This window comes from Ptychodera flava, chromosome 15, assembly GCF_041260155.1.
Source record: "Ptychodera flava strain L36383 chromosome 15, AS_Pfla_20210202, whole genome shotgun sequence".
Taxonomy (NCBI): Eukaryota; Metazoa; Hemichordata; class Enteropneusta; family Ptychoderidae; genus Ptychodera; species Ptychodera flava.
In genome coordinates this window covers 25,295,043-25,309,576 of record NC_091942.1, presented here as the reverse complement: position 1 = coordinate 25,309,576, position 14,534 = coordinate 25,295,043, and the positions used below count along the sequence as shown (strand labels likewise).

The window sequence follows — 14,534 nt, the reverse complement described above, 5'->3', positions numbered from 1 at the left end:
GTCTATCTATGTATGTATGTATGTATCTATCTATCTATCTGTCTGTCTGGCTGTCTGTCTGTCTGTCTGTCTGTCTGTCTGTCTGTCTGTCTGTCTGTCTGTCTGTCTGTCTATCTATCTTTCTATGGCTGTTATCATTTAATGATAATGGCAGATGGCAGGTATAACCAGTAGGATGGCGAATCAAATTAAGCTTAATATTAGTATCGCAGGGCAGCTTATCCTAGCTAGTCGGCTAGACAAATTTTACCATAGGGCGATAGCGTAGATTCAAAGGAGGAAGACAACGGGAAAGAAATAAATCTATGAAAACAAAACCATGGCTCTGTAAATATGAATTGTCACCTTTTACATACAAGGAAAAGTGGCTGGTCTGTCGATGGAGCTTTATTTTGTACTTGTTTATGGGATGATTAAAATAAATGATCATTCAGTATTTTAATTAACTGCTTCACGTCAGTATTTATTTCAGTATATTTAGAAAAATATCAGCTGTCAGCATTGACATATTAACGTGCCTCTCCCATCTTATTACCGTAATTATCGACAATCAACTTTAGAGAATCACATATCATACGTATAGAAGTTGCCTAGAATACTGCAATCTTTCGTACGTTATTTTCCACTTTAACCCTTTGCACACCAAGGCCCTGTGGTGGAGTTGACATTTGGAAGTACCATCTAGCATGACGTCTGACTTCTTAAATTATCAAAGACTGTCCACCATACCATTATAATTTTTGAATCACCATAAAATACTTGTCCCAAAAATATGCAAATTATGGTCATGTGACCTCATTAAGTATTCAAAATGGCCGCCAATATATAAAATATTGTACTTTTTTAATATATTTCTTAATTTTCATAGGAATTCCTCATTTATTCATCATTTTTCATCACGAAACCTGTTTTCTATCACGTCAGCATGGACTGAAATGAAATTGTGACAAAAATTTTGAAAAAACACTGATATTTTGTATCATTTTGACCTGCTAAGTGTAATGTAAACAAAGGCTCTGTATATTAAGTGTTAGGTCGGTCAAAGCATAACGTAACATAACATCCAGCAACTAATATTATGAAATATTTCCAACAGTATATATGTGTATTTTGAATGACAATGACACACTTGTCCCAAAATATGCTAATAATGGTCATGTGACCTGATTAGGTATTCAAAATGGCCGCCAACAATATAAATTTATCATTATTTTTACATATTTTCCAATTTTCCAGTAAAAGATAATCGATATTGTATCATATCCCAATGCTTAATCACTATTTATAGTGCCATGACCATGGACTTTGATGTAAACTTTATATATTATGAAAAACTTTACACAGATTTGATAAAACTTACACAAATTTTCTTGTCTTCATTCATAAGTGAAGAATTACACACAGCGCCCTTGAATATGGGAACAGACAGGTCAAGGTATCCTATTTTATAACATCTGACTATTGAATTTATCAAACTTTGTCCACAATTACAAGATATTTTTGGAATTGTAGTATTACAATTGCCCCAAAATACGCAAATACTGGTCACATGACCTCATTAACATTCAAAATAGCCCCCAGTATTCTAATTTACAATGATTTTCACATATTGCTTCTCTTCTGACGATATTCTAAAGAATTTATCCATTCCTATTTCTCAATTATGTCTAAATGTATATTAGATTCCGTTGTCCACAACTGATGGTTCCAGGAAAATGTTTGTACACCATCCCTCCACCCTACAGCGATTTTGCTGAATAAACTTGTCGATATTGTAACACAAACGTTTCGATATTGAGGTGGGAGCCTCAAGGTTCTTTCACATTTTTATACATAAAAATTCATTTCTTTTCAAAGCTTTTGCGTACTCTTTTGGCCTCCAAAACAGATTGAGCTTGCACGGAATCGCCGCTAGACAACTGTACGCGACCGTACCTCTAAGTCTTAAAACGGATAAACAAAGACACAAACAAAATCACTATCCCAAAAATCATCGTTTCGGACGAAAAAAACATCAAATAAGTGTCTCACCATACTTAAAATATCGTATATTTAATGTTCAAAGACTGAAATATGCTGAGTTGGATTAGATTCAAACATGGAAGGGAGGAAAAAACTTTGTGACCGAAGAACCGACGTGCGCGATCAAAGTTTCAAAATGGCGTCGCGACAAACTCAACAGCATTCCGAAACATCGAAAGCATAAATTTCGAGTAATGTTAGAATGAAATCGATTCTAGAAAATAAACTTTTAGGATGGTGTACACCTCGCAAGTCAAAATTCACGGGGAATTTTACGGGTTGATTGGCAATTTTCGTTGTTCAAAAAACGCGTGGCCGACGTATGGTGGCCACCATGTTGATTTTTAGCAACAAATGCATCGTCGAAAACTCGGGCGTTTTCTGCAACAGAACAGAGTAAACGACAAAAAAACGCATACTACCAATTTTAAAATCCCCATCGCTGATTGATCACGCCAAATTCGTTTCGATTTATTCTTATTTCTACAAGTGAAAGGGGGAGAAACTTTCGTAAATAAGGTGCCTCTTCCTACCTAGCGAGGTCAAATTTGGTGGGCGAAAATTCGACGGAAAATCATAGACGAAAATCTAAAAAGAAATTACTCTCAATAAACACAGTTTCTCAGTTGTAGCAGAAATCGTGGCTATGGTAACAAAGTTACCTGAGGAGCAAAGACATGACAATAAATAAAAATACTCCGCACCGCAAGATGTTGCCAAACGCTACTGATGGCGTCCCCAAGCAAGCATTACATCCGTAACGCGCTTCGTACCAACGGTAGAGCAATTAACACCTTTAAACAATAGCGCACGTGTCGCGTTTCCAGACCGTGGGTGGAGGGACGTTGGTTTGTAACATCATTTTTATGAACCCAATAAAAGCTTCGTTCAAATCACTGTGTACACTAATATTACAATCATTTTGCAAAACTCAGAATTTAATTATTCGAGTTTTGCAAAATCATCCAATATACATGCAAAAACATAAGATACACAATTTTATTGTAACCAAAAACAATATAATGTAGCAACGCCCTAAAAATCAGACCGAAACCCTCAAAATGTTACAAGGAACCATTTCTGATAAGGTTGGTTTTGTTGCATGTACATCATTAGTATAATAAAATTAGGTCGTAGTATACAACACTGTCAATGTTGATGATGTCGCTGTCTTTTATCATATTCTGAGCTCTGCATGTCATCTCCAAGCCTTCCTCTTTCCATCCACCAACAGTAATATTGAATAAAAAATGCAGAAATGTCTGCAGTATATTGTCTTTTCAAAGTACAGTACTGTATGTAAAACCAACAAAAAACTTTATCAGTTTGTTTTCTCAATATAAATCGCATAATCTCATTCTGTCTTCCATTGCATTTTGAATGTCAACTCAGACCCCCTTATATGGCGTTAATATGATAACCTAGCACCGGTAGTGAGATATAATCTCGATATCATTATATGCTATCACATTTTTACGTATTCAGAAACCACAAAGCATTTTAAAATACATACAATATCAGCGGATGTTTATAATTATTACAAAATGCGTTAACTAATGTTACAAAACGCGTTTTATTACAAAACGCTGATACCCTTATTACAAATCGCGTAAACAATAATTTATTACAAAATGCTGATACCCTTATTACAAAATGCGTAGACCATTTTATTACAAAATGCTGATACCCTTATTACATTTTGCGTAAGTTGTTACAAAATGCGTCGTATTACAAAATGCCGCAGTACACTGAGAAAGATTGTACCTGGTAATATCTAGAGTGATTTATGGAAACACGCTTGCGAACCTTACTGTAAATTATTCAATTATTGTTATGGAATGGAAGTAACCAGAGCAGGGTCGTAAGAAAAGAGAAGAAGAGCAAATAAGAGAGAGAGAGAGAGAGAGAGAGAGAGAGGAGAGAGAGAGAGAGAGAGAGAGAGAGAGAGAGAGAGAGAGAGAGAGAGAGAGCACGATATGTACCCAAAGAGACTCTCAAATTTTGAAATATGAACTGAACAGAACGCATGGTCCATTCTTTAGGCGCCATTACTTTTCCGGATGGTACGATATGAACATTTATAAAAGTTTTGCTAGTAGAGATCTTTGGATTTCCTTACAAATGCCACATCTTGCTTGTAATATACCATACCGACATATTAGAATTATTTAGTCTGACACTCAGAATTTCAGCAATTAGCATGAGCTATACTTTTGTCAAAGGATTTCATTACTCGTCAAATGGACAAATGGATGATGTCTCGACAAGGCAGAGAGAAGATTTTCGAACAGTTTCAGGAACTCCTGCTAGGCATCCTTCTGCCTCCCCCAAGACTTTCCAAAATCATTATAAAAATCATTGATATCATCAGATATTCAGCGGGCTTGCAGTAAGGTGGTTGTGGTGTCTGCATGGTCGACACTGCTAGGGGAGCAAGATATCTGTATGTGCGCACAGACACAATCAGGACAGATCACGCAAGACAACATCACTACTTTTATTGGCCAGTTTATTTCCCAGTTAAGCAGTTAATGAATCCATGATAATTCAAATTGTGCTCATTTACATCTGCTAATTAGACCACTGAGGGGAAAAAGAAATATTTTGTCCATCAATCAACCAAGGAATGTTAGGGGTACTGTTGACAGTCACTGTGATGAACAAAAACCGGAGAACCTTACATATTGACATAACATTTAACGGAAGATGTCATTTATGTGAAAATACAAGTGAATTGAATAGATCCTCCACCTCATTAATTAATTAATATGCAATGTCCGTTATCATGAAGTCGATGAATGGTTTAGAGTTAGGGTATGCTCCCTTTTCACTCAACCTTTTTTCCTGGTGAAAACGAAATCACTGCCAGTTGTCCACTCCTTTCACATATCGCGGACAGCTGAAATACAGAAAAGAGAAATAATGAGCTACCTTATCTACGAAAAGGTTCAATAAAGTGTCAAAATTTATTTTAAAATACTGAATATTAAAAAACACGAATGAATTCTATTACTATATGTCATGGGACAATAACAAACTGAGAGCCCAGCTTTCAATTTCATCAGTCAACGAGCTGATACGTACATACGCATCAATGTATGGTATCATTCTGTTTGATATTGTTTCACATAAATGAAAAAAAATATTGAAAAAAAATCTGTATAAGTAAAAGTTGACATGTTTCGTTTAAACAAACGCATTGCCTAAAATATACCCCCCCCCTCTCTAAAAAAATGATATTGTACACGTTATTGCTAAGTTTTTCCCGTGTCCTTAGCCTATCCTTTGTCGTATACGAGTAATGGCGATGTTTCTACTTTAAGTATTTCATAAATGCAAACTTTGTCTGTAATAGCAAATCATACGGTGTCACAGACACTGGTTATTCCTGGCTGTTGTATTAGACAGAGGCTTGGATACCTACCTGCCCGGGATTTCCCAACTTTCGGCAAACTCCGTTGTATTGGATGTCCTAGTACCATCCGACTTGACCAGATCGTTACCCTTCAAACGGCTCCCATCTCCCAGCATTCCACACAGCTTGCCGGCCAAGTCGTCGTTCCCGATGGTGACGGAGGCTGCATGTTCCCTTGAGTTCCATTCCAGTGAAATTCCATCCTTTCCGAGGGAGAGTGCTACGCTGTCGTCCTCCTGCACCGTTATGTGTCCCATGCCGCCGGCGATGGAGAGTTCTCGTTCCAGTACCAGTTGTCCGTTGTGCTGCGGTCGTGAAAAAGCAAATCCAAAGGACAATCTTGTGAGAATGGAAGTGCGATCATAGCTGACTGATCTCAGATGATGTCATGTAACTCCAAATAATGAGAAACATAATAATTGGACCTTCAAAGTGACACTAACCACACGTATGGGAAGAAGCGCTTCGTTCTGGCCTGTAGTGTCTCAATTGGTAGCCCAATCTTTGTAATTCTTTTCATTCTCTAATTGGCAAATAATAACGTAAATATCATAACAATTACCAGATCACTAAGTTCTCTTTTGTTAAAACTATAGTGCAATATACACATATTGACTGGCCATGATAGTAACAGCATACGTTTGTTGCCCGAGGGACTGAAAGTCGCCTCAAAACACTATGTTTCATGAGCCGTCACGGTACCGAGAAACAATATGTTTTTGGCGACTTTCGAGGAACAGAAAACGTATACCGTTGCCCGAATACGGCAGTCAATATGTGTTTTGTAACACATCCTATTCAATTTCTAGCCGAAAAATCTAGAATTTCCTCAACCGTCATCACGATCGTCTTTGTTGTAGACGTCACTACAGCCCCCTCTACGCATTCCATAATAAGTGTATGTGTAGACGGCACTTTCAAAACTGCTCTTCTCCAGTCAACAGTTGCTAGTTGTTGCGAACCGTTAAGTGGTTCACATTTTTGGAAACTGTTAACCGGTAACTTCCTCTTTGCATGTCTCACCGCGCAAAATGACGCCTACGACTTCACCGTACAAGTATTTGTACTGACAACAATGCTAAGCAATAAAGACACAAGTTAGTTTATTTACCACGAATGAAAATATTCGGGTGGTGTAATTTCATCTGTTGTTTGGTTGATTGCTCTGGGCAAGTTCAATGTGGGGGCCGTGGAACGGGTTATGGGGGATACACCAGGGTAGAAGAACAATGCCTTTAACAGACAGTGCATCAACTCACCAGGACAGAATAATCATCACGGAAAGTGTAGGTGTCATAGCCATGTACTGTGACACTGACGGCGACCATCCTTGTCGGTGGCTCCTTGGGATCGTTCTTTCCGCGGAAGTCGGCGGTTATGTCGAAGGCAGGGCTCTTCGACCTGCAGTCCTTCACCAAGGTGTAGCTACAGTAGCCTTGGAAGTTGTACTTCACTCCGCTGAAGGTCACCATGTGTGGATCCTTCTTGCCATATGCATTGGTACCTATAAGAAGCACGCCACATTAAAGTTACTGGCAGTGATAATATGAAAGTGAGATGACTACAGAGAATAGCATATTGGAGAGTCAAACAATCAATTATGAAAACTTTTTGCATAGCTCGTATCCGAGGTACTGTCGATAACAGTCTTGTTCGATAGATAGATAGATAGATAGATAGATAGATAGATAGATAGATAGATAGATAGATCGATAGCGAGGTTTATACATACATAAATTCATGAAAATATTCATACATAGATTCACAGATACACAGATAGATACATGGATACATTCATAATTAACTGCCAGGCTTCAAATCAGTCAAACCATAATTAAAGAGAGTTGGCGTACATAAAAAAGTCTGTGATTTACGTTTTGACAAAATCTTTGAAGCCGAGACATTCTCGTAAGAATAGTCACTGTGCGAAACACGGATACGTGAATATTAGATAGTTAGATAGATAGATAGATAGATAGATAGATAGATAGATAGATAGATAGATAGATAGGTAGAGAGAGATAGATAGATAGATAGATAGATAGATAGATAGATAGATAGATAGCGAAATATACATACATAAATTCATGCACATATTCATACATAGATTCATAGATACACAGATAGACAAATATATACATTCATACGTGCGTATGACGTACGTACATACGCACATACATTTGTAAGTTCGTACATACATACCAGGGCTCGAAATTAGCGGCAGTCCCGCGTCCACAGACTACCAACTTTTCTCTGGGACTACCAAAATCCATGAAACGGTAGCCCACATGGACTACCAAAGCCTGGGACCTGAAATTCAGTCATTACTTGGCATGCCATGTCCGGTCCGTCACTTTGGGACCAGCTAAATGCAGTCAAAACCTGATGGTCACAGAGAGGCCGGAGTATGACTTTGTTGTGCGAATTAAGAATACGGCCGTGCGGTGGACTTCGCAACAAAGTTTCGCTATTTGAACTCTTACTGAACGTACTTGAATGACAGGCACAGGAAATGATGGCCAATGAAAACGCATTTTCATTGCATTTTGATTTTGATCATAATATCAATCACAATTACAAGAAAATTATGGCTTCTCCCTAAAGAAAGCCCGTCATGCTACCGTGTGTCTCAGTGCCGAGAAGGTTGTGTCGTTGTTATGACGACTATCAAAATTTGCATACAACTCTGAGAGTGAAAGGGGTTGTCAATAGGTCACCAAACTTTTGAGTATCACTATCGTCCATTATACCTGTTTCCGTGGGTATTAAAGGTGTGCAATATTCACATCAAAATGACTAGAAAATCCACTTTACGGACAGAATCTTGGAAAAAATAGCCTTTTCTTGTCCAGGTCAAGAAAAAAAGATATCCCTGAACTAAAATATGCATGGGCTACCAGCCAATCTCACTTGGCTACCAACTTCAGAAAATGATAGCCCAAGTGGACTACCAGGGGAAAAAGTTAATTTCGAGCCCTGCATACGCACATACAAACATAAGTACATACATACATACATACATACATACATACATACATACATACATACATACATACATACATACATACATACATACATACATACATACATACATACATACATACAATACATACATACATACATACATACATACATACATACATACATACATACATACATACATACATACATACATACATACATACATACATACATACATACATACATACATATAATACATACATATCATACATATAATACATACATATAAACATTACATACATATATACATACATACATACATACATACATACATACATACATACATGACAACTTACATCGGCAAAGGACGACATAGCCTCTGTGTTCGGGATCCGAATGAATTATCCATTCAAGCCGGTAGTCTTCCATGCAGCTCGGAACTATGAAGGTCTTCGTTATGAAGGGTATACCAGACGGTAGTTCTACAGTTTCCCGACTTACCTCGGTATCATTTGCTTTGAAGTAGATTATACAGGTGATATTCACGGGTCTGTCAGAGCGACAGTAGAAGGTTGCTTTGATTGATCGAGCAATACAGTTGAGCCAGTATATTACCATAACGAAACCTGCAAAATATAGAGTATGACGGTAATTTACACCACGGTCCCAAGGGAGCGTGTTCACACCAATCCGGTGTAACTTGCATAGTGAACATAGTATTCTGCAGATATCGTAAGCGCTTAAGCCCAGGAGAAAGAAACAAAATTGTTTCTTGGATTTTGCGGGGCAAGACAATTAAAACAGTAAATGCCTGATTGTTTATCATTTAAGAACCATTACTTTTATTACATTAAGTGAAATTGGACGGAAATGAACACTAAATATTATTTTCTTGCAGATGCGTTTACAATGCAGTAATTGAAAATAATGGCGGCGTGGGTAATCGAGTGATACTTGCGTCCTATTTTTTAAGTTGTCGGAAAAGAATTAAAATTTGAAGAATTGTTTTCACTTCACCTTGCGTAGAATTCAAGTAGCTACTGTATGTTTCACGAAGTACCCAACAAATTTTGATATTGTAAAACTACGTAGGCCGACATTACTGACAATGAAGTGTTTCCAGAATTATAAGATCGTCAGATATATAAAATGCGACTGGCCCTGCGCGTGAAAGACCGTTTTAAATTTTACCCGACGATGATTCGATATTCTTGGTTGTAATAGACCTTAAAGGGCCTGGAATTCTACAGGAATTCTTCCGACGAACAGCAACGCTTTCCGCATCCCGTTAATGGTATCGTTGTCGACCGTTGGCTGCAACCGTTTATGTAAAGAGACGCACTAATATGGCCTTCCCTTCGGGTTATCATAGTGTGAAAATTTTTAAATGTCAAGTTCGTCAGATCAAATGAAGCATGCCATGCCATAAATTTGCATGGTCATGATAGCTCAAAAATCTTACAGATATATGAGTCATGCCAAGCCAAACAGGCAGTTAAAAGAGCATTGACCAATTTTCTCTACAAGGATACCTTATTGCTTAGTCTACAGATACTACAGGAAGACACGCATTTTCTAGAGGGAATGTACCTGGTAATATCTAAAGTGATTTATGGAAAGACGCTTACGAACCTTGATGTCAGTTATTGTTGTGGAATGAAAAGAACCAGAGAAGAGTCGTAAGAAAAAAAGAAAAGCAGCAAACAAGGAAAGAATGAGAGAGAGAGAGAGAGAGAGAGAGAGAGAGAGAGAGAGAGAGAGAGAGAGAGAGAGAGAGAGAGAGAGAGAGAAAGAGAGAGATAGAGATGCACTAACGTGGATCATGACAGCAAACGCGTTTCGCGTCTCCATCACATCGCCAAGGTAAGGAGTATCTCGGAGGTGGCGTGCATTTACCACGCTCTACACAATTTCCGAACTCCTTGTCGCACGCCTTGTCATCTGCAGGAGAAGAACGGAATGTTATTTTGATCGTTGATGTCTTAGTCTGTGAACAATAAAAAAAAAAGGTTTGCGCGGAACAAATAATTAAATCAAGGAACGGAAGGACATTCGGTTCCGACTCCTTTAACGAAAAAGCAGACACCGTTGTCGACAAGCTATAGGCGTAATATGTTTCACAGTATGAAAGAATGAAGAATAATGCGATAGCAAATACTAGTCGTAGGGGAGCAATGAGAAAAGGTAATTTTCGAAAAACGGTAAATGAAATTATTGCTTACCTGTTGGTGATTTGCAGCATATCTGCCCTTTCTTCGGACAAATCCCAGGAATAGTATTCTCATATGGACAACCAACTATACAATGTCCGCCATCGCCACATTTATCTGTAAGAAACATGTGACTATGCATGGGGACGGGTTCATGTATGCTCTTTAACGAGTACTTCATTTAAAATGACGAAGGCGCTGTCTTTTACTGCCAATACTTATACATTATGTATTATGTGCAGTTTTTTATAATTGAAACATACCTTTAACTTTGCTTTACGTTAAATTTACAATGAACACGACACGACATGACAAAAGAACAACAGTTCCTAGTAACTGCTTGATACGGGCCAATCGCTGTTTAACCAAACTGCAAAAAATGGCGTTCATTCGAGCAAGGTTGTTTTAGACTCCCATCAAATCATGAATGTAGACACAGGAGGGACTGTGAAGAAGATGAGATTCATAGTGGTTGCAAGGAACAATGACATTTTTACTTCAAACGAAAATAAATAAACAAAAGCGCTAAATGTGACGTAGACTTTAGTTTGAAATTAGTACCGATAAACATATAAAATTTGGAACTTATGCAAACCGGGTCGTGTGCTGAGTGTCTCGTTTGGCGAAGAAAGTTCAAACGAAACATGACGTCCATATCTCAATTTACTGAAAAGAATAATCACTAATAGAGTACTGCGTACCTTTAACAGGGAGGCAGCAGACCCTTTCATTGCCGCCGGTACATCGCCATGGTAAGGTGTAGCCAGGTGGTTTGCAGAGGGTTGGGTCATTTACACATGTTCCACCGTAGTCAGTGCAAGCATCATCATCTGAAGTTAACAGGGCAGGGGAGGTAAGTGCGCGTTAATTGTGTTTGGGGGGATTACACTACATGTAATTCAATTATTGCGTCCCAGTAATGGGATTAAGGTGGTTATGGGTCATGTACAACGCATGCCCTGAAGAATTTTATAGAACTTGATCCGGAAAAAGCGGAGGTACCACGTCTGTCAGTTCATTTAGCTTCACAACCGTCTGTCATTATTGTCCTCCTTTCCATCTACACTTATCAGTCATGTTGTCTATTCGTATGTCTCCTCCAAGACAACTACCATTATAAGTAAAACTCTCTCTAATTAATATTATATTCTATTTCTAGTAATAATCTCTTTTAATCTGACTCTAAATAAATATTCTTCTGTCTCTACGTCTACCGGCATGTCTGTCTGTCTGTTTGTCTGTCTTCGCCTCTCCCCTCACCGTCTCTGTCTGTCTGTCTGTCTGTCTGTCTGTCTGTCTGTCTGTCTGTTTCTCTGTCTCTGTCTCTGTTTCTATCTCTCTCTTTCTTTCTCTCTCATATATTCAGAGGATACTAACACTGGATAATAGCACATAATAACTCACCTGTTGGTTGTGCGCAGCAATCTCCAAGCCCACAGGAACCAACTATGATGTTTGTTTTCGGGCATCCGACAATACATCTCGAACCCGGGTATTTTGGGTTGCAGTCTACGAGGACGGCATCTACCATCGGAAACAAGTTTGTATGCGACACAGTCAATCCAAACGAATTATTTCTTTAATTTTTCAATCCAAGTTATGTACGATGGCAGATTATATAAACTCCTCAATTTTCATAATATCGAAAAGTATGAATCGATAATGAATCATAAATTCTGATTTACAACCCTTGGTGGAACTGGTTCTGTCTTTGTACAGACAAAATTTCTTACTTCAGCAAGTGGGCTAAATCAATGGTAAGCACGATCAGCATTATGTTGGCCATTCGAGGCCACGTACACCCACTATCAGAAAAAATTGCGAGACTAGAGCGAGAAAGTGACGCTTTCTGTCACTCGGTTAGAATCTCTTATTATTCTCACTGCTCTCAATGAGAACTTTTTAATTCTCACTGGTGAGCCGTGAGAAATGCACTCCTTGGTGAGAATCTAGTATGATGACAGATTCTCACCGGTGAGACTGGAAATTCTCATCAAGCAGAGTGAGAATGTATATTTTCACGGTGAGAATGTATCATACTCTTCCATTCACTGGTGAGATTCAACCAGATTCACTGTCGCATTGGTGAGAATAAATCTAGTTAAGTATCAGTAGTAATAATGAGTCTAGCCGATTCTCACCAATGAACGGCGAGACTGGTTCATTCTCAGCAGTAAAATTACCCTTCTGACCAGGCTTGGTGAGAATTTCCAGTCTCACAGCTGAGAATCTATTATCATCCTTAATTCTCACCAAGGAATGCATTTCTCACTTCTCACCAGTAAGAATTCAAAATGTCTCACTTACTGCAGTGATAATAACACGATATTCCCATCACTTGCGAGAAAGTCTCGCAGTTTTTTCCAATACAATTAAGAGGTCTCACGCTGGTCGAAGATATACTGCATATCGTGCATAGCCAATGATAAATGTCCGTGCCGTATAGCTAAAGCATTTAATGGGAGACGAGTGGTTTGTATCTTTCCTGCATCTTACACTAACAATAGTGATGTGACGATATATTGTAATAACACAGCAGTGGTTCAGCAAAGCTAGGAAACTTAGTTTAAGCGCGGTACCAACCTCTTTTCTCCACGCTCAAATCGCTTGAGAGTTCCTGCAAAATAAAGTAATAAAAATGTTAAAATTTTGACAACATATTAGAAAACATCTAATGGGAAAGTAGGTTTATTACTTTTACATGAGTAAACTGGCTTCGAGGAAGGTGGTGATTGTCAGTGTATCTTGCGATTGGTTGGGAAACCATCCCATCAAAGTGGCATGTCCCGATAATTAATGCTACGCTTCTCTTCGAATGTTTCTTAACGTTAAGCAAATATAACTTTACATTGTAATTTCCTTCTTTTGGCGGAGGTGTCGTCGAGTCCACTCATCTCCATATACGGTTAAAAGAAATGGACAAATCAGTAGCCAACTTGAATTTCACCGCTAATTAGGACAAATCCCTTTTAAGCTACAAGCCAGGGAAAGAATACATTCACAGCGAAGCTTTTTGAACGAGAAAAAAACAAATGGCTGGCACTGTCGCTGTATCTCTGGGATTTTTACTCAAACAAGAGAGAAAAATAGTTACGTTTGAATAAATGAGTGTTAAGAGTAATGGTGAAAACATTAGAGTATAATTCTTGAAAAGAGAAAATATCAAAATGTACGAAGATTCACATGTGAATTTTTGATGTTCTGTGTTAATACCCCGTACGGAAAAAAAGTAAATAAAATCAACAACTTTCTTTGAAAAAATCTATTTTCACACGAAGAATGATCAGATTGGACTATAAATACCCCTTTTCATAAAAGCAGTCTTAGCAATCCACCTCAAAGTACAGAGTATACTCACAGTGCTATCCTCTGTCAGCACAAGGCTTACACTCAGACTGAGGATGACGATCAGTTGGACAGTATGTTGCTTCATCTTCAGCAGACCACAGTGCGTTTCTCCCTCGGAAAGTATCTTTAACGATGGTCAGACAGGTACTGAGCCACTCAACTGATCCTCTATTTATGTATATCTACAGTATAATATTAAACTATTAAAAACAGGAAAAAAACAAACTAAAGTGCTTACACTCCCACTCTGTTCACACATATGGTACAGCGTCCCGTCCTGTCCGAACTGGTTCTACTTTGTTTCAGACATGTGACAGCTGGCACTGTCTCTCGTTTCTCCACAGGGGAAACCTCGAGCTAACCCCCACAACACCCACCCCAAGTCTGAAATTAGGGCATGCGGTGTTATCAAGATTTTAAGAGACATCAGCAAAATAAATTTTCTCAAAGTTTGCATCAAAGTCCTCACTGATCAGGGCTTTCGGGTATCGAAACAACTACTCTCTAATTAGTGTTTTTCTTCTTCCCACTGCAACACTATGTATTCCAAATCTTCTCACGGCAGTCTCTAAAATTCT

At 38.3% G+C, this 14,534-nt stretch overlaps 1 protein-coding gene across 1 annotated transcript; it reads right to left on the bottom strand.

The window, feature by feature from the left end:
* Positions 1-4,514: 4,514 nt before the first annotated feature.
* LOC139151654 (kielin/chordin-like protein) lies at positions 4,515-14,114 on the bottom strand. The gene is made up of 10 exons (XM_070724587.1): positions 13,967-14,114; positions 13,192-13,225; positions 12,013-12,132; positions 11,310-11,438; positions 10,621-10,725; positions 10,214-10,339; positions 8,755-9,024; positions 6,697-6,941; positions 5,447-5,742; positions 4,515-4,921 (listed from the first exon to the last, which is right to left on the bottom strand). Exons 1-10 carry the CDS (start codon positions 14,039-14,041, stop codon positions 4,882-4,884), a joined length of 1,440 nt encoding a protein of 479 aa, XP_070580688.1. The 5' UTR covers positions 14,042-14,114; the 3' UTR covers positions 4,515-4,881.
* Positions 14,115-14,534: the final 420 nt, after the last annotated feature.

Bases quoted from the DNA above. Each gene is read 5' to 3' on its own strand.
- LOC139151654 (XM_070724587.1), bottom strand. From the start codon at position 14,041: ATGAAGCAACATACTGTCCAACTGATCGTCATCCTCAGTCTGAGTGTA. The intron at 9,025-10,213 runs GTTAGTGCATCT...TATATTTTGCAG, and splicing joins CGTTTGCTGTCATGATCCAC to GTTTCGTTATGGTAATATAC. The intron at 5,743-6,696 runs GTGAGTTGATGC...TCACGACCGCAG, and splicing joins GTGATGATTATTCTGTCCTG to CACAACGGACAACTGGTACT.